General features: G+C 42.2%; 1 protein-coding gene across 12 annotated transcripts in view; it reads right to left on the bottom strand.

Annotated features, from left to right (window-relative positions):
* Positions 1–16949, bottom strand: part of PPP1R12B (protein phosphatase 1 regulatory subunit 12B) — a 102727-nt gene extending 85778 nt beyond the window's left edge. For 8 of the 12 annotated variants that reach the window (XM_028734632.2, XM_028734631.2, XM_028734633.2 and 5 more), the window contains exons 1-2: positions 16511–16948; positions 411–541 (exon numbers count right to left, since the gene is read on the bottom strand). In XM_028734632.2, the coding sequence (XP_028590465.2) occupies positions 411–541; positions 16511–16786 (407 nt within the window). In that variant the 5' untranslated portion in view covers positions 16787–16948. Of the gene's footprint in view, positions 1–410; positions 542–16510 lie in introns of all 12 variants that reach the window. The other 4 variants (XM_077929094.1, XM_077929095.1, XM_028734641.2 and 1 more) reach the window with 2 other exon arrangements.
* Between the last annotated feature and the right edge of the window lie 4046 nt (positions 16950–20995).

Raw genomic sequence — 20995 nt, 5'->3', positions numbered from 1 at the left:
TCAGTGTGAGCCAGATTATCATCTAATAAACTAATAGTTTTGTGGCACTAGCTAACATTTCATGTGGTTTATATATCCAAAGGAAATATGCATCCTTTTTGAGCTACGGTGGTTATAGTTTGCTTAGACACATGATTGGATCTGTCATTTTAAATTAGTACAGTGGTACCTCCGGTTGCAGACGGGATCCATTCCGGAGCTCCGGTCAGATCCCAAGGTTTTCACAACCGGAGGTGCCTGTTCTGCGCATGCATGCGGCACGGTAGAGCGCCACGTGCCTATCCCAAAGGATATGTAACCAGAAGCATACATCAAGCCTTCATACATTCCCCTCCTCACACTCACTTCTCTGAAAAGGAGATAAGTCATTTATTATTTCCAGTATCCAGGTCACACTGAAACTCACTCACTCTGCTATGTTCAGATAGCCACAAGATGCAACCGCATGAAGTGGGGTCCAGCCCTCGTTATCTTGCTGATTTACATTGGCTCCGTATTCTATCAGAAACTTTACCATGTCCAGGTTCTCATCTATACATGCCTTAGGGGAAAGAAGGGAAGGGAAGGGGAGAGGAAAGGAAAGGAAAGAGAGAGGTCAAGGTGTTAAAATTAGCAATCTACTACTGTTTTAACAACTGTAAATGATACCAGGGGCATCTCAACCACACTGAGCCTGCCTATCTTTCAGCCCCCCTCTGACATCTCCATAAGATTTTGCTGCCACGTCCCCACCTCCACAGAGCTGAAGGCTGAACCCACCGTAAAGTGATCTTTTGGTATTTGCTTTAGGAATGGCATGAAATTCCATGGAGCAGGGAAAGGTTTGGAACATGCTGTTCCAGGAAAGCTTCAATGAAAGAGAATGTGTCAGCACACTCAATGGAATGAAATGTGGCGAGAATTAAGGCAGTGAATCCCAAGCACGAATTCAGATAAATTCTCAGTCAAACAAATCAGAACAATTGCAGACTGGACACTTGTCCTTCTTGTATATCAAGCCACAGAAGAAGAAAAAGAATGTTGTACCATGCAACCCTTTCATAATTAAAAATAAAGCATCGCTTAATTTTTATCAGTTGTCTTTGCTCTACCATGGTGAACACAGAGAAGTATTTTGTAGTGACCAGATCAACATTATTTTGAATTTGAGTGGGTAACACGTTAATTATAAAAGGCAAAGATTGGAAAGGAAATTAAACAATGCACACTCTGGAGTGAAAAGTGTACTTTACAATAAGCGAAATTTACTTGGTGAAGCTAAGTTTACTCTGAACTCAATATAAGAACACAGTTGCCTAAAGAAGAAATTCAGCCTTCAGAACCTGCACTACAGCTCCAAGGCATTCAGCATGAGGTTTCTTCATATAAGAAGTGAAGGGTGTGTGTGACTCACATTACAACCATTTCACCTTACTCTACCTCCTCATCCCAGGGCTAGAAACGCTTCATTACCAAGCGGATCAGAAAATAAAAGTCAACGGAAAGTAAATACTTGTTTGGTTGGTGAAGTCACACATTTTTTATTTCAGAAGTTATTGTGCTCAAATAATCAGAGACTATAAAATAAGAATGAATGATCACATATATGGCCCCAGAAATGATCCTGGGGAGTTATAAGTTGCCACTTCCTTGATCCTAGCACCCTGTGACAATTTTACTAATCCTTGGCTCCAGCAGAAAGTCCACAACAACAAACATAATACATGGAACAATGCACTGTGAATATGCTCACCCTAAAAAACCAGGTGTTTTTATACATAGAAAATCAGACTTTAACAATTCACAAATATCTGGTAATTATTCAGAAAATCTGTGTAAGCTGTAACATACTTTCATTGAATTTTTAAAAATGCTATAACTGCTTTTTCTTAACCATGAAAAAACAATTTAAGTAAAACATATCAAGCGTTAGATCCAAATACCTTTCTCATCCCAACCTCTCCCCAAATGTCAGAAACCAGGCTGAGGAGTACAACTCTGATGAGGAATGGTGGGAGCCTACCCCTCCCCCTGCTCATGGCCAGGATCCTGAAACTCCACAGGAGAATGCACCTGGAGGTTCACTTGGGTTCTGAAGAAAAGGAGCAGGTAAGTTTATATCATATAAAGATATAAAGATAGATATAAAGATAACAGCAGTTAGCAGGACTAAGAATTCAGGACCAAGCAGCCCACCACTACTTCCTTTAGCTGGCTACAAAACTACTATGAGGTTATGGATTGATAGAAAGAAAGAAAGAAAGAAAGAAAGAAAGAAAGAAAGAAAGAAAGACAGTGGGTTGGACCCAAACACCCTATCAAAAAAGGAAAGTGGAAGCTTGTTACACAAGAAAAGTGAACTGTAATCCAAAAATGCCTCATGCATTTACAAGCCTTTCATTTAGGTTGCCAGATCATGCATTTACAAAGCGAACACTAACAGCCAAGGCATAATAAGTTACTAGACTGCAAAAGAACCACTATGGTTGGGGCACATGGAATTCCCTCACTGCAGACCTTTCCAATGAATACCTGCATTCACTCTAGCTGCTAGGGCTTGCTTTGCAACAGGAACATATCGAAAAACTTTTGCCCCCTTCATCTCCCCACCACAACTGCTTCTAGCAATGGGATTGTATGTGTAGAATGATGGGTGAGTAACAAATATCTTGAATTAAATAAACAAATTCCCATGTCTCAATGCATCACATATGTGCTGCAACACCATCTCACAATTCTGCAGAGATTTTGTTGCTAGTAATACACACAAGTCTGTAGAACACTGCTAATTAGTGAAGTAATTCTACCCAATTCTTTTTACCCAATCCAGTGTCTTCCGTCCACACTACAAAACATCTGTGGCTAACTATAGCCGCTCTGATTGGTCATCAGCCAACAGAACTGCAAATGTTCCCCCCTCCCCACAAATTACTGGATTAACTGGGTTCTAAGAAAGCTTATGAGATCCAAGAAAATAAAAGCCTAGATTCCTTTGGATCGCTTACTGCCTTGGTCATAAGTAGTCAATATCCCACTTGATTCCTAAGGAATGGAAACTGGAGTGAAGACAAACAAAATTAAGTCCCCACCTGTTCCTATAATAAATATGCAATACAATAACTTGATTTGTGGATATAGTAGATTCAAAACAAAACTGTAGTCCTATGCTTTAGAGGTATTTATTTTTAATGGTCATGTTTGAGCACTTCAGGGATTGATGTACACTATACATGAAGAGAGGATGCTAAACACTTTCCTGGAATCTTGGGCATAAAAGTGTTATTAATTTTAGAAAACATTGGCTACTGTTTTTCCACATTTAAAATAGTGAGATGCAAAGGTATTCAGAAGAAATGGAAAAATCAACTACTCATACCACTTAGCTACAACACAGATGTTTGGAAACTACTTTGGTTAATTCTTTATGGATCACTAAATTAGCACTTCATAACCTCTGTGGGTAAGATGCTTAAAAGCCCTCTGAATTAGAACTTGCTACATTTGCCCTTCATCACCATGCTTCAGTGAAGATGTGTGAACAAAAAGAGAACTGGCCACATAGTTGGCAATTATTTGAAGTCTCCAACGCATCAGCTTGCACTGTTGGAGAGAGAAAACATTTCAGTTTAAATATTAATATGTAGAGTACAGCAACAATGGGTTGTCTCTTTAGCATCAGGTCGAAATTATGGAGACAACTCCATTCCTTCTACCTTTTGCATCCTGATCATAGCGACCACAAATGGCTACCACACTTTTGCTGACAAACAACTACACTAAAAGGGTTTAATAAATGTTTCATTTGATTATCAAACCTTGTACATTTTAATTATAAGAATTGGATCCAGATAAACAGCTGCTCACTGAAGATTCCTTGGCCCAGTTTTGGAGTTCTACTTCATCTTCAGCACACACCCACACAACAGACAACCCCATTCAGCAGCATCATCCAAACCTCAGGGAGGGTTTTTTAGGGGCAGGAAAATCACTTTCACCTGCCCCTGTGGATCCTGCTGCCTGAGGTGGTCGACTCACCTTGCCTCATGGCTGGGCCAGCCCTGGTGTCCAGTTACTAGAGTTCTACTCTGCATCCAACCTAAAGACTATATAACTTAATCTATGCAATAAATACAATCCAAGTGATTTGGGAAGCAGTGTCATTGGGTTCTATTTCTTCTTTACATTCATATCCCACACTCTCTCAGGATAAAATGGGAGGAGTTACCCCATTTTATCCATACATCTCAACTCCTTGAATTAGGGTAGAGTTTGACACTGACCCAGGGTCACCCCGTGAACTTCATGGCCTAGATGCAGATTCAGACCCCATGGTCCAAGTATAATGCTTTGACTCTCTAAATGTCTATATCTGCAAAAATCTAATTTCTGATTTAAGTTGGGAACATCCATTCAACTGGACCCACTCATCTGGATTTAATTCTCTCTCTCTCTCTCTCTCTCTCTCTCTCTCTCTCTCTCTCTCACACACACACACACACACACACACACACACACACACACACCATAATAAAGCCACTGAAAGTGTGATAGAATGGTGCTTCTGATTATTTCTGTTTCACTCAAAGAAGCAACTTCTTTATTTTAATTTGAATGGTGAATGGGCAAGCATCTTTCACATAAAGCAAGCCTCCCGACAGCTGAGCGGTGTCAGGGTTAACAGTGTCTGGGAGCAGACACATGAGTTCAAAGAACGAAGGAATAAAACTCCCAAAATAGCCTTGCAACTGTCACCACTAGCAATTGTCAGCATTGGAAGGTATGCCCTTGCCTTCATGCCCCACAGAGCTCACCACTCAGAACATTCATCAGAAGTAGCACTGCCAGAAAGTAGTCAGGTAAATCTCCGAACAACAACAGAGAGGAATACAGTTGTCAAATATTTTTTCAGTCTAGGCAGCTCTCAATATTTTTTCAGGAGATAGTCAGAACTTGCCTCAAACATTTCCCAGGCACCCCTGCTGAACGTCAGTACACAGTCAATGGTTATATCACTATTGACACAATAGTCTTAGCCATCTCACACCCATTCTTTCAAAATGCTTCCTACTAGTCATCCTTCATATTACCTCCCTCTGCCAATGACAGGTCATTTATTACACCACTCAAATTGAAGTTCACTCCCCCCTTAAAATGGTAATCACATACCTCATTGACATACAGATGGCTTATGGATATATCGCAAGCCTTGTAACACTGGATTAAAATGCTATTGTTAAAATAAAATCAGTCAAGAATTTAATGGCACTGTGCCCAACAAAACATTTACCTTGCGCTTACAATTATTTTCAGCTGTATGAGTACAGGGAGGACTATTGTGGGAAATTCTTTCTATATGTTTGCATTTGCATGTTCAAACTTCACCCAAATCATACAGCACATATAAAGTGAAACCTAGGATTTTCTCAGAACTTGAAATCTGGTCCAAGGCATGGAACCTCTCCAAACTTACTTTAGTAAGATAAAAATATGTGGTACAATTTTGTTTTCTGAAATATAGCTATTTTAATGCCAGCTACTTTGGAGCTTATTTCATTAAACTTATGAGCAAAAGCAATGGAGACACCAATAAGGTGTGGCCTGCCTCAATGAGCTCAGCACCTGAGATGGAGGGGGGGGGTGATTAGGTTGTTGCCTCCTCCAAACTGTGTCCCAGACTATAATACAGTGATACCTTGGGTTAAGACCTTAATTCATTCTGGAGGTCTGTTCTTAACCTGAACCTGTTCTTAACCTGAAGCACCACTTTGGCTAATGGGGCCTCCTGCTGCCGCTGCGCCGCTACTGCACGATTTCTGTTCTCATTCTGAAGCAAAGTTCTTAACCCAAGGTAATATTTCTGGGTTAGCGGAGTCTGTAACCTGAAGCGTATGTAACCTGAAGCATATGTAACCCAAGGTACCACTGTACAGTAAGCCCTCAACTTACACAGGGGTTGTGTTTCAGAGATCGCACCTGAAAACAAAATCCTGTGTAGTCAAAAGACATTGGGTGCAACGGCGGGCAGGACTGCCACCATCTTTTTTCCTGGACACCCACCCCCGTTTTAAAAAAAGTAACTTTTTTTGCCAAGTGATGAACCATGTGCTCATTAGCCCTTAGGTGATGTGACACATTTCTGTTGCATTCTGAGCAGTCCATGTGCTCTAGAGAGTTCCCTATCATTGGAAGCCAGGCCTCCTAATCTCAGTGACTACGTATTTTCAGTCCATTCATTGGCTTGATGCTTCTGGTATATATTGATGCATGTAAAACTGAATGACATATTCCTGTAACTTACTCAAAAATCCTATGACAGAAATGTCTATGAACTTCATGAATAACCAAAAGCAAACAAACATATTCAGAAGCCCATGAGGGTGCACAGTTCCATAAGTAAGAAAAATGGTATCATTTTCAAACACAAAGCGCCTGACAAGATAAATGAGGCAAAACTGATATCAGTCTTAGAGATGGCAGAAATATTTTGGAGAGTCCGTTTAGCAGGTGCCAATTTAACAGCACTTCCACATGCCAACACAAAGGGTTGTATCCAAACCTCTCCACCACGTACCCCCAAAATGTGCTCTACAAGGTCTACTAACTCTCCAAAGCTAACTCTACAGGAACACAGGAGGGTGAAGGATAAAGGAAGAAGTTCTACTGCATGCATGGAAGTCTTGTTTTAACTGACTGTATGTAAGCCACTCTGGGAAGGCTTTTGGCAAAAGGGCAGGGTACACATGCTCTAAATAAGTCTCTTGCACCAGTGGATCTACAGTGTTTGATAAGACCCTCAAGGAACATTTTATATTGATTGCAAGGATGGAAAAATATAATCTTGACCATCTAATATCTTATAAGCAGCTTAAATGACTGCTTTATTTCTGCAGTGAGCTCCTCATTAAATATTTTCCCAAACGTGTACTGTGAAATCATTTCTATTTGCCACTTCTGTATCCTTTAATCTTCTAGCTCTGCCGCTGAGCCATGCCAATGCCTCAACATAACATTCTTCCCAACTGACAGTGAGCCTTAGAGTTATTAGCAGCATGCTGCGATAGTTGCAATAGAATGAAAAGAACACTGCAGAACCTGAAACATTTTATTTCTAGGCTCATACAACAGGTGTTCAGTTGACGATTTGGTGGTGGCGGCGTCAAAAACAAGCTGCAAGGGAAACTTGGGGAACAGAGTACATGTGCATGGTGATCACGTGTGGCTGAGAAGCAAAGCTGTAAAGCTAACAGAAAGTGAGGGAATAGCCCATGAATAAATATATTTAAATTGTACTGATTTTTACTGCCACTAGCTTTATTTACTATGTTAGGAACAATCCTAACTTCTGACTAGGGTGCAGAGCCACCGACACCTCTGCAACCCTGCAACCCAGGGAGAAAGTGGGGGAAGAAGAAAGGCCTGTATTTGACTTCTCTGCTGGAATGTCACTTAGGATCTAGTGGATCTTTGGCCAACCCAACTTTCACTCATCCATTTCATTTCAGCGGTGCTTTTTAAAAGTCATTTTGAGTTGCCTATGGCAACGGAGGAAATACCACTACCAGTAGTCTTCCAACAGCCTAACCCACTCCAGAAGCATATACCAGGCATTGTTCTGTTTGCCTGTTAAGCTTTTTATTGTTGCCTTAATATTTTTATTGGCTTTATTGTATAAGGTGCCCTGAGAGTATTCATATATCAGGACAGCATATAAAATAAAAATATATGTAATAAGTCCAGAGATAGCAGCTAAGAGCTAGACATTTTTTGTCAACCCTATAAGCAAATATATGCAGTTATTTTTCTTCTATTTGAAGGAGCAGGTAGACAGCAGGCCAGTAGTGGGCCACTGGGCAATTTCTAATGGGCTACTTAATGTCTTCCATATTACATTAAGTGCTGTTTGACCTGAACATTCTTAAACTGAATTTCTACTCTTGTATAACTCCTTAAAAGAGCAATGAAACAATTTTAAAGCTGTGTCATTAGTGAACTTTAGAACTGACATTCAAGTAAGAGTGACAGTGCAGTCCACATAGGTTATTTTGTCACTCTCTGCTGACTCACTCCTACTCACTGCACCTATCACCTCTCATGTGTGGAAGCTACCCTTCGCAACCAACAATAGGCTAATGCTTATATTTTAACAAGAATCAAATTATGCACAATGCCAAAAGAAATATAAGTTAGCACAAAGGCAGTGAACTGGTTTTCATATTCCTACAAAACCATGATTCATACTATGTTCACAAACTGGTAGGAGCCCAAGCAAGGCTTGATGTAGCCTTGACCTCTCCCCTCTCCCATGCACCTGGGAGAAGGATCTGTGTAGTGTTTAGCTTTGCTTTCAGACAATCTTGACTTGTTATTACAACCCAGTCATTGTGGTTTAAAATAAACTCTAACTAAACAAGCCAGCTCTGTCACACATAACTTAAACGTGGCTTGTTTTGAAACTGATCAGTGTTTTAAATCACAACCTCTGGTTCATACATAACAAGACAGGATTCTCAGAAAGCAGAAGTAAATGTTGCAAAAGTACTGTTCCACACTTGCAGGAGAGAGAATGGTGAAGCATGTGAGCCCAAAGTTTCGCTCAAGCTGACGTGTGTCAAGTTCAATCCTGGATGGGCAGTAACACTCCCACTTTGACAAATTGGAGGGGTCCACCCACCTGTCCATCACCTGACATCATTATGATAGCAGATAATTGGCAGGTGGGCGATTCCACCCACCTGTCAATGTTGGCCCGTAGGCATGGGAGAAAAAGTTCCAGCCTACCAGGCCACGAAGGTCCCCCACCCCGGCTCATATGACTAAGAACATGACATCTGAATTGAATCAATGTAATAAATAAGGAATGACAGGAAGCTCATTGTGTATAATCCCTCCTGCTCTCCCTATTTACATAACTAGATTGACAAGACAGCCTAACTGGGTAAGCTATGGACAGTTACCTAACGATGGTACCATGCTCCAAATTCCAGGATGATGGCTCACAATGTTTCATATAGGTGCTAAATAGCACAGTAGATAGCCCCTGAGCAACTCAGCAACAGTCACTGATGCTACTTTCTGTGCCTAGAAGCAGCAGAGAAACTGCTGTAGTACAGTGTTTCCAGTCCTCAAAGTTCTTCCACAAGGACACTGTCGTCATTGGTGTTGAAATCTGCTAGGCAATCCAAGGAGAACTAACATGGCTACATTCACCCTCTCGTCCAATTAATTAATCAGGATGACCAAGGCTGTTTCTAGGCCTGAAGCCAGAATGAAGTGTTGAAATGTGTCTAGACAATCTGCTTCCTCCAGGCATACCTGCAAAAAGACTGTCCACCACCCTCTCAATCACATTACCCAGAAAGGGAATATTAAAGACTAGGTGGTATTTTTCTTGGTCCAGGAAGGTGACACTACCACTACCCGACCTTCAGGAGAGGTGACACTACCACTACTTTCAAGGTGGTTGGCATAACTTCCTCATGTAGTTAACCACCCCCTGCATTCATTCATTCAATCAATCAACTTATCCCCTCTTACTAGATTTCACTGACCATGATGGGCAGGGATCAAGAGGCCATGTTGACCTCACACAAGTGTCCTTAGCTTTTTTCCTTAATGTAGAACAGGAATCCAAAGTGAGTAGAAAGCAAATACTATGCTGTATAATTACTTTGCCAGCATCAGCAACAGCTTTGGCAGACACCCAGACTGCACTTCTGAACCAAATACCTGAAGGTGTTCTGTATTCTGCAGCATTGGAAAGTACAGTGCCAACACACAATCCTAAGTATGCTTTTTCTTTTTCGTAATTCAGTAAAATGTCATAGTAATGAAGTCATTCGTTAAGTTATTAAATTGTGTCAAATATTTGCAGGAGTGTGAAACATTGAGAAGTGTTTCATATTCTGAAATAGAAAATACTTCATGAGAGCAGTTATTTTTCTCTCACATACCTAATTTCCATTTTTTTCTTCTGCAGACCTCAAAAGGGAGAGGGAGCAAACCTCATCCCCAGGGCTTTCACATTTCTGTCTTCTGCTCAATAACACAATTATGAGCAGACAGCAGCCATTCAGATTGATTCTTTTTCCTCCCAGCACAAAAGGTTTGGAGGGAAAACCCCAAGACACACATCAATGCCACATCACACAAAAAAAGAAATAAAGTGTTATGCTGACATTACAGTAGCGTTCTCCAATCTGGTGCCCTTCAAGTGTTGTTGTTCTCCAATCTGGTGCCCTTCAAGTGCTGGGATGATGGGAGTGGCAACTGGCCATGCTGGCTACAATGAATGGGAATTGGGAGCCAAACATCTGGTGGGTTACAGATGCACTATCCCTGGCATAACGGTGACACAAGCAAGATTCTGAGCAGACTCTTTCTTCTAAGAAACTAGAGCATCTGCTGCTTCAAAGAGCTTGTACTCCAATCCTAAACACATTCAGGTTGAAGATTCAATATGGCAGCACATGCTACTCAATTGCACAGCTTCACTGCTCCTTTTGCTTAGCTAGTAATACAAACACTGGAGTGGCTGGCTTGGCTTTCTGTGCAAATCAGTGTTCATGGTTTCTCTCCAAACAAAACACATAAAGTAACATAATGCTAAGCCAGCTGCTTCAGGGTTTTGTTTCTTGACTAGGCAAAAGGAAGAGTGAGGTGAGTGTAGAAACACACAGTGCTTAATCATGCTACTTGTTTGTGGTAAGACATGGTTTGTTTCTAAACATGGCTCACTGTTGCATGCAAACAGGGCTGGTAAGATACTTGTGAGACCTTTGTAGATCAAATTAAAGTCAAGACACTGCAAAGAAACAACAGTAGCTTAGAAGCCTAAAGTGAACAAGTTAAAAATAGAAGCCTGTTTTTCATATAGTCCGGAAATGGATGGTGAGCAGTTGCTGTGTCAGATCAATTCAGTACTTCAGAATATCCAAGAGCCAAGTTCAGTGAGGACCTGAAAGGCCACTGACACACAGAAGATTAACAGCAGGTGATCATTCTTCAGTCAGAGATTTCACTAATTTTGATGACAAATCCTGGTAAAATGTGGAGGTTAACTGTAATTGGACCACTGCATATTTTTATTTGCTGTCCTTAGGAAGCAAATTTGTAAATGTTGGTTGTTTTTCAATTTAAGTTTTCTGAATCTTAAATCCATTACAAGTTACCATGCCCAAGATGTCACATTGTACCACTAAACAGAACTATGGCATCCATGTAAGTAACAAACATTTTCATTTAAACAATAGCTGAGTCCATATCAACCTTCTAAAAAATATCTACACACTGTATCTTTAGAATACTAAGGAAGAAAAGGGGATTGTTTCCATCAGCAGTTGGTATGACACCAATCACTAGCCACAGATTCCCATATCTTTTGATAGTGGGTACCAGAGCAATTGAGGAACTACTGCTGAGGAACTACTGCTGTAAAAAGATAGCTGCTATTGGTTGATATGAGGCAGCCATGGTACCGTCTCCTGTTCTTTTCTCCCTTCAAAAGTAGTGGAAAGACACTGCATGCCAGCCAATGAAGCCTGCCTTCTGGTATGTTTACTGACAGAAAGGAACACCCTCCTTTCTTCAGAATTCCAAAAATACAGCTCCTATCTACTTCCTTGTGTCAGCAACATGAAGGGGTGGCTAGTACATTGAGGCAGTCCCACAAAGCCAGTGTCCCAACCCTGGTATAGCTGCCACTTACAAATAAGGTATAGGGGCAAGGCAGGGTGACCTAAGTGCAGGTAAAAGAATTCACAAGAGCAGAAAATATAGGCAAACTGTCGTGCAAAAGAGCCCAATTTCTATCTTACAAATCTAAAAGTTGTCGCCCTACAGCTATTAACAGCACAATCCTAGGCATGTTGATTCAGAAGTTAATCCCATTAAGGTCATAATGGGATTTATTATCCAGTAATTGGGTCTAGTATTGCAGCCAAAGTGAATGTTTGAAATTAAATATTACAACTGGGCAGTACACCTCAATTTGAGATCAAGGAATGACCTCTAAAACACCAAGATCCAATCCAGTGCAGGCAAACTACAAAACGTTTAAAAATTCCTAACTCAACTAGTAAACATAAATCAACCAGGAGATAATAATGGAAGATTGATAAATCTAATAACTGAGATTCAGAAATAGACACAAGCTTGTCTTCAACAGCAGCTGATTCCAGTTATATAACAGAAAATGAAGTTGCAAGAAAAACTGAGAATTTCTTACTAAATTGAAAAGGGCACCCCCTATCTAGTATTCCACAGAGTACAAAATAATGATCTCTTTAAATCCACACCATAAAAGTAATGTACACAGGATTTAAAAGCTGGAGAGGTGCAAGGGCAGGGGTCAGCAACCTTTTTCAGCCATGGGCCAGTCCACCATCCCTCAGACGATGTGGTGGGCTGGACAATATTTTTTTTTTTTTGGGGGGGGGAATGAATGAATTCCTATCCCCCACAAATAACCCAGAGATGCATTTTAAATAAAAGGACACATTCTACTCATTTAAAAACACGCTGATTCTTGGACCGTCCGTGGGCCGGATTGAGAAGGTGATTGGGCCGCATCCGGCCCACGGGCCTGGGCAAGGGTCTCATCTGGTACTGAAATGACATCAAGGCAGATTCCAAGCAAGCCTCCATGAAAAGAGCTTTCCAAACTCAGGTTACCACCACTGAGTAGCTCAACCTCCATGAGGCCATCTACCACACATAAAATGGAGGGGACATCCAAAAAAATAGACTCTGCTGAGAATGTTAGTATATGGGCAAGAAAACGTGGAGGCAATAAGTCCTTCAAGTATCCCAGCCACAAAGCCCTAAAGGGCTTTAGTGGTCAAAACCAGAACTTTGAATTGCACCTGTAAAATAACTAAAATCTATTAGATTCTGATAGCTTTTTAAAAAATATATTATCTGCTTGTTTTTATAAAGTGCTTCCATGTGACTACAGAAAACACTTGGAACACTCATCACACACCATTTCTGACAGAGGCGGGAAGGAGAGGGGGGCGGGCAGAAGAAAATACACTAGGTATGGCAGCAAAGAATTCACACCAAACAGAAGAGGACATGGTGAGCTCTAATCCCAGCTTCAATGTCACAGAATGTGAGGTGTGGGCTTGCCAAGTATTAAAGCCAGTAATGGAGAGCAGCTAGCAGCAGAGCCCATGGCATGAAGTCCTTGTGCTCAGCCTGTTGCTGAGACTAGCAGAGTCACAGTGAGGAGAACAATGATCAGCACAATATTTGGGGGTGGGAATATTTTCCAGATGATGTTCCCATATGATTCTGACCTTCTGAGGGATCTCAACCATAAAGTAATTCAGCACAACTGCTAAGTCCACAGAACAGAGTATGTTCCATGCCAATAGCTGAGCAGAAGGCAATACATAGCCCAGGGATCGCTTCCCTGAAATAGAATGGAATGATTTCCAGTTTACTCAAGATTGCACAGGATTTACGCCTACCTCTGTGGGATCACACAAAAATCCAAGCCAAGAAGAGGGATGTCACCATTATATCAGTCACTTCCCCCAATTGGGTACAACACTTTATTTTCAGCCCACATGTAAGGCTGAAAATCATTTCTAGAGCTTTCCAATATTAAGGAAGTGTTTGCTTGGCAAAACATAACAGTTGGCTATGTGCAACAAAACACAGATCTTGTTCACATGTCATATCCTTTCAATCCTGATGCGACCAGCAGCAAAATCAGACACTTTTCCCCAAGAGCAGGCATAGCTCCATTTTTCTCAATTATGTTTTAAATACATTTGGAGATCACAATGCTTTTAGTCTAAGAATTATCAAGGTGCTACCAAATATGGTGTACCAAGAGAACATCACATGTAAGGCCTTAAAAGGATTTGACTATATGGCAAGCTGTACTACTCTTAAGATTAAGATATCTTACCTATATTAAGGATTCATTGAATTCTACAGTTACTGGCAAGCAGAACATTTAGTGCCACACTAGAAATCAGCAGCTCTTCATTTTTAAAACTTTTATGTAAGTATGTAAATATATGCTTCTTGGGCAATGAAACTCAAAGGTGAATATCTCCACCAATCATATCTCTCTATCATATCATATTGGTGGAGTCATATCTCCACCAATCAGGGAAACATTGGCAACTGGGAAACACTGGCCTGTGAGCGCTCCAGTTGGAGAACAGCCTTTACCAAAGGTGTCATAGACTTTGAAGGCACTCGAACTCAGAACACAAGGGAGAAGCGTGCTAAGAGGAAGGCATGCTTGGCAAATCCACACCGTGATCAACTCCCGCCCGGAAACCAATGTCCCCACTGTGGAAGGACATGAGAGTCCAGAACTGGCCTCCACAGTCACTTAGGACTCATTGTTAAAACCGTGTTTATGGAAGACAATCTTACTCGGCTACGAGTGATCGCCAAAGAAGAAGAAAAAGAATCAGGGATGCATTCCCTGCATGATTCCTTCACCATTCCCGTGCCCGAAATTATGCCAAAATAAGTACAAATGTGCTTATTATGCATAACTTATGCTTTTTCACATTACTGAAACTTTGTTTATGCTCTTCAGTACTTATCAAGATGGATTAAAAAGATCACACCAGTCTTCTTTGGGCACTCAATGAAACTTTTACCTATCATTTCAGGGTAAATAGCAAGAGAATATCAAGGCAACATGTTCTAGTCACTCACAGTATCAAACACTTAAATATGATTACATAGAAATTCAGTTTGCATGACAAGTGAATCATGCATGTGTTATTTAGATATTTCTAAATGTCTTAAATGTTTTATCTACTGCACTGTGAAGATGCTTTTGTCATTTTAAGAGTATCCTCCCAGGATACTTTTGGTACTTGCAGTACATTAGGGATTCTATTAATAGAATTCCATGTTGCTTATCTCAGACCCTGGCACCTTGTGGTCTCTGTAAAGGTTGCCAAGAGAAAAGGTTTTGAAAGTCAAAAGTATCACAGCAACTCTTATATTGAAAGCAGTAGCCAAATCATACTCTTGAGGTTACTGACAATGCTTCATAAATGAACAAAGAACAATAATTTCAGTAGATTTCAAGGCTTTAGAAGCACATCAACACTCTAAGCTGAAACCACGGCCAGGCCAAATATAACTTTTCTAGGAGCTTCTTAGTTTGTAATGGTATCTTCCAATCTAGTGCCTTGGTTTAGAACTCTGGAGAGTCGTGTAAGTGAAAGGGCAGAATGTAAGGAAGGGAAGTCCCTCTTATAAATAGCTGTGACAGATATTGTTTTTACTGAAGCATATTCTATCAAGTTATGAACTCTCCTGTGGGTCAAGACCGAAAAAGGTAGCTTAGTATTAAACAAATTCCTCAGGCAATTCACAATTTAAACTGTAAACATGAAACTTTAGTCCACACTTACCAAACTAGTTTGACCTTGCCGTGATCTTTTTTTTTTGGGGGGGGGGAGACTTCCAGCTGAGTCTGGTTTGCCCATATATTCAATCCTCTCTCTTTTTGGAGGAAAGAGGAGACAAGGTAGGTTAAGACTAACTGAATTTATTTGTATGGTCTTATCTTCCCCCAGAGGATTTATGGTAAGAGAATGTAAGTGTGTTCACAGTAAATGGCAGAACATTGCATTTGTGCTGCCACTGGAGAAAGAAAACACAATTTGGGTGGATATTGCTATCCAGATAGCAAAACCCCTGCCAGAACGAATAAATGAGAAGAGCATGGTGCTGACAGAAAGCAGTAAGTTACAAGAGATACGGCTGAGAGAAGTGTGATTCAACTGACACAGCCACAGAAAGGTTAGCTATGTTCACTGGCACAAGGACTTTAAAGGCTGCACTCAAGGAGAATAGAGGAGAAACTAGCTGATTTCAAGTTCCACTGATGCCCAGCATCTGCTGCAATGCCATCACCATGCGCCTTGCCATCCACAAGCAAAACAAGGCACTACTTGTTCTCCATCCTACAGTGCCCAGCGAGGGCCGGGGATGTGTCTGTAAAGTGAAGCCAGCTCTCACCTAAGACTACTTCCAGTAAAGAAAGTGCAGCCCTTCCAGAAAATTGGAGAGGGGAAAGGGAGAGTCAGGCAGATCCTGCAGGGTATGAGTCATGCCATGGATCCTTGGCACAAGGCTATGTGCACCGCTGACTATTCCCACAAGGAATAATAGCGTTACTCCACCTGTGAAAGGGTCAATCCTAGGTGAAGAGGTAGGAAAATAAAAACTGGAGTGGTGGTGGTGGTGGAAGAGGAAAAAGGGGAAAGAATGATGAAGAAAACTTTGATCCCAGTTCTCTAGAAGGCAGCGGGCAGGCTCTGCTGACCTGCCCTTCAAGCCTTCTTCTCTCCCCCATTCATCCTATCTATAGGTCATTACCCTAAAAGCAATGGGAAATGAGGCAATGCTATCATGCGTAAGGTGCGGGGGGACAGGAGGTGGGTGGAAGGGTCGGCCTTCCCGTCCCTCTCGCCCCCCCCGCCCCCCCAATCCCTGCCGGAGGGGCTGACAGGTCGAGGGAGGGAGGTTCGCCTCCCCGGGATACCTGGTGCAGCGCCGTCAGCCCGTCCACGTTGGCCGTGTTGAGGCGGGCTCCGCGGGCCAGCAAGCGCTTCACCTCCTCGGTGTCGCCGCTGGAGCAGGCAGCCAGGAAGACGGCGCCGTCCTCGAAGCGGACGCGGGGCCCGCCGCGGCGCCGGCTCCGGACGGGAGCCGCCGGCTCCAGCTCGGTCAAGGAGCCCTTCCAGCGCTTCAGCTGCTCCGCCCGCCGCAGACGCGCCGACTCGGCCCGCTTCACCCCCAAGTGCCCCGGCTCAGACATGGCGGAAGCGCCGCCGCCGCCGCCGCTCGCTGCTGGGCCGCCGACACCGCCTCGCCGCTCTCGGCGCACCAGGGACCCTCGCAGAACGCCTCAGCCCGGGGAAGAGCGAACGGGCTCTGCCGCCATCTTTACAACTTCCCCCTGCCCGTCCCTCCCCCCTCGCCTGCAGCGCCGGAGTTGAGTGCGGCGCGGGCGCAGACGGCGCCTCCGAGCATCATGGGAAAGGTAGTTCTGAGAGGGGGCTGCCCCTGTGGGGATCCTTGGGGGGACTACACCTCCCAGGAGCCTCTGCGTCGTCAGGTCTGCCAGGTTACATTTTTTTTTGTCCGGGAGAGTAGGAAAAGAGGGAGGTAGAAAATGAGAGAAGGCATGAAAGGTGGGTGGGTGGTTATTGTGGCATTATCCCCGAGATATTGAGTGCCTTGAACAAAGGGGAAATGCTGAATTATTATTCTTACTACCTGTAGCAGAATACTGCTGCCACATATTTAGGCAGCATTTTCCTCTGCTCGTTGCATTTATACACCAGGATAAAGAATGGCTACCTAAGGAGGTGAGGAATGGAATTAGACTGGGGGGATGGAAGATTTGCGTTAAAAGCTCGCTTCTTCCGTGGCATAGCGCTGAGCTTCAGCAAAACGAAGAAAGAGTAAATTGCTTTTGCAAACACAGAATGCAAAGCAGATAAAACTGATTATCTTGTATAAATCATAAACAGGAATAATAGAAATGATTCAGTGGAGTAAAGAGATCTTCCTTCTGTGGGGTTAAGAGTAGTATGATGCATGGGCGTAGCCAGGATTTTTGTTAGGGCGGGCAGGACTTTTTTTGGGGGGGAGAACCGACGTGATTGGCCAGTTAGTTAAGCATTTATATTGTTTTACTTGCTCTAGAGGGGGCAACTGCCCCCCTTTGCTAAGCCCATGAGATAATGCATGTTTCTGCAACATGGTCTTGGAGGGTATTGGGATTTGTAAAGCAGCTTCGGTGTTTCTTTGATACTTATTTTGCCTCATTAGCTCCATCTTGTGGGTGGTTTAGCTCTTAGCATTCCTGGCATTTGTTTGAGAATTTAATAATTGGCCAAATGAGTGTCACACATTATAGCTATCATTGGGCTTTATTTTAATGACCTGTCACCATTCGTTTGGTGGGGGAGTTCTAGAATCACTATAAATAGCGCATTCACAACATGGCAGCCATTTTAAAAGGTGGATAATATATCTATGTGCTTATGTACGTTTCCGAGCACAATTCAAAGTGCTGGTTGTTGACCTTTAAAGCCCTAAACGGCCTCGGCCCTGTATACCTGAAGGAGCGTCTCCACCCCCATCGTTCTGCCCGGACGCTGAGGTCCAGCGCCGAGGGCCTTCTGGCAGTTCCCTCATTGCGAGAAGCAAAGCTACAGGGAACCAGGCAGAGGGCCTTCTCGGTAGTGGCACCCGCCCTGTGGAACGCCCTCCCATCAGATGTCAAAGAGATAAACAACTACCTGACATTCAGAAGACATCTTAAGGCAGCCCTGTTCAGGGAAGTTTTTAATGTGTGGTATTTTAGTGTTTTTTGGTTTCTATGGAAGCCGCCCAGAGTGGCTGGGGTACAAATAATAAATTATTATTATTATTATTATTATTATTATTATTATTATTATTATTATTATGGCAGAGCAGCCTCTGATACTAACTGTGCAAGGAGTGTGATCCCAACACACACTCACATCCTAATTTTGATGACAGGAAGGAGGGACATCTCAAATGGATGGGAGGGGGATCCACCATGGTGGAAGTTCCAGCTGTGCCCTATCACCTGGGATAGCAAGCATAAAGCCCTCTAATGGGGCATTTGGGGGTGGAACAGGGATCCAAAGTCCTGCATATTCCCAAGGGGCCCAGTCTTTGAAGCCCTCAGCTACACCAGCCAGGAGCTGACAGAGTGGAACTGGGGGCTTAAATAGGAGGGTGTTGTATTATCACCTAGAATGAGATTCCACGTCTGCAGATGGGAGCAGACCCACTCCCTCATGGAGAACATGCACATGCACTCTCGACTTTCCCATAAAGCAAGGAAGTCTTGTAACTGAGGATGTCATGCCTTGGTCTGCTGTCTAACCTGCACCATTTCTTGCCTTCATAAAGATAATTTTCTTACTTATACATGACCCCCATTTGTGTGTGTTGGGCATGGGGCAGGACAATTGCTCTGTCTACTAATTACTGTAGTAATTAATGTGTGGAGTTTTTACACACATGTTCTGTGAATGAAGGGAAGGTAGCCAGTCTTTGATTAAGAATTCCCACAGGTCCTGGGGACAGAAGGAACTATAGGTCTGAGCTGAAGGCTGTGAAGGTGATATTCTAAAGGAAGAAGGTGATATTCTAATGGAAGAGGAACAAAATAGCATTGGAGTGTGATATTCCAAGCCCCAACTGCAATGAGCCACCTGCAAGCTCCCAACTGAGATCACAGAAAGGATAGCTAGAGGCCACACAATTCTGCCATGGGGAAAGGCTGCAAACTCCTTAGCTAAAGCGTAAAAATTCATGCACTCATCAGGCCCCTGGCAGGATAAGAGGGCTCACTTCCCTGTTGTCCATTGTTGGAGCAAAATTTGGTGCTGTCCCTGGTGCTGCTGATCCCAGCTCCCATTTGCCCATCTGCTATAGCCTCCCGTCAAGCTACCTGATTCCAGCTCTTTGTTGCCTGCTACTTGGTACATGCAACCAACTGCACATTGTTCAAAGTGGGTCCTTGAGGATCTTTTTCTGACACTATATTGGTCAACCCCATAACACAACACGAAAAACAGGATTGCTTTCAAACTAGCAACTTTCAAAGTTATATAGTGGAAGATGAATACCATATCAGCAACTGAACTGGCCCTCTTTGTCACAATTTAGTATAGAAATATGCTCCACAAATATACATCTGTCCCTGACTTTAAAGAAACTGAGTTTATTTCAGAACAGCTCCAAATATATTTTGTTATTTCAATCTTTGATCAACCAGCTTCATCTTTGTCTCTTTTCCAACATTGTTCCATATAGCTAACTGCAGACATTGCATGTAAATAGTTTCATGACCTTTGCCTGAGTCTTGGCTGATTTGATTTTTGGTACAATTGGATTTATTATCTTTACCTTTCATTTCTGTCCATGATTACACAAAGAAGCGTAATTGATTAAAAACAATAAAACATTGAAACATAAAGAACATAATGAAAACACACACCTTATTCAGCTGGAAAAATAAATGAACTATTCTCCTCTAAACTTCTTTTTGTGATGTGCTATTTGGTAATTATCAGATAGAATTAAAAAATACCTTGCTGGCACTCAATTATCGTTTAAGTCCCTGTGTAACAGTACCATTTAAACACCAGGGGGCAGCTGCACCCTTGAGACTTCATCAATTTGAGAAGAAGAAATCCCACAGCTATATTACAATGCAACATTCTTCTTCGGTGACTCTTTTAGGAGGAAAATGTTAAATGTTACCTTCTCCAACTAAATAACACTTGAGATTTGAAATACACATTGTTTCTTTGTTGAATATATTTATTTTGTATCCCTCCTTTCTTTTTCTTCTCTCCAACAAAGTACAAAGAGAAACAGTCAATATAACATAAATTATATAACAATAATATCATATCATACACCTCCCACTGTGCAAGTGGAAGTTGTTTCACTTGCACAATTATTTAGTTTGATACCTACCTGCATATTTACTCAGAAGTAAGTCCCACATTGCATTCAATGGGGCTTATTTCCAAATAAATGTATACACAAGACTGAAGCATCAGAAGTCAACATTTTGATAAAACATTTGGCCTGTGTACCACATACACACTAAATCAGATCTAGATTTTTCCAGTGCTAGTTCCCCCCCCCCATTACTTCTGGATATGCTGCTGTAGTTAATATAATAAACTTGCATAAAAAGAAGGAACACAATCAGTGTTCCATCCCATGTTTTTGCCCTATGCTGCTGATATATACAGAAATGCAGTGTGAAAATTAGTCTTCCTTTCTTTGCCTTTATTGTATATATTTCCTGTTGCTATTTATGGTTACACAAAGAAGCTCTGAGCATTCCACAGCCTTATAGAACCTCTGAGACGCGCACTCAATGGAAGCCTTTGTCAGAGGTGGCAAGAAACTGGTGGCATTTAGTCATATGATAGTTGCTGCTATTTCTTTAAAAACTGCAATA

Source organism: Podarcis muralis, chromosome 5 (assembly GCF_964188315.1).
Source record: "Podarcis muralis chromosome 5, rPodMur119.hap1.1, whole genome shotgun sequence".
In the NCBI taxonomy this organism is placed as follows: Eukaryota; Metazoa; Chordata; class Lepidosauria; order Squamata; family Lacertidae; genus Podarcis; species Podarcis muralis.
The sequence above is the reverse complement of the archived record's forward strand: the minus strand, read 5'-3'. Positions and strand labels throughout refer to the sequence as shown.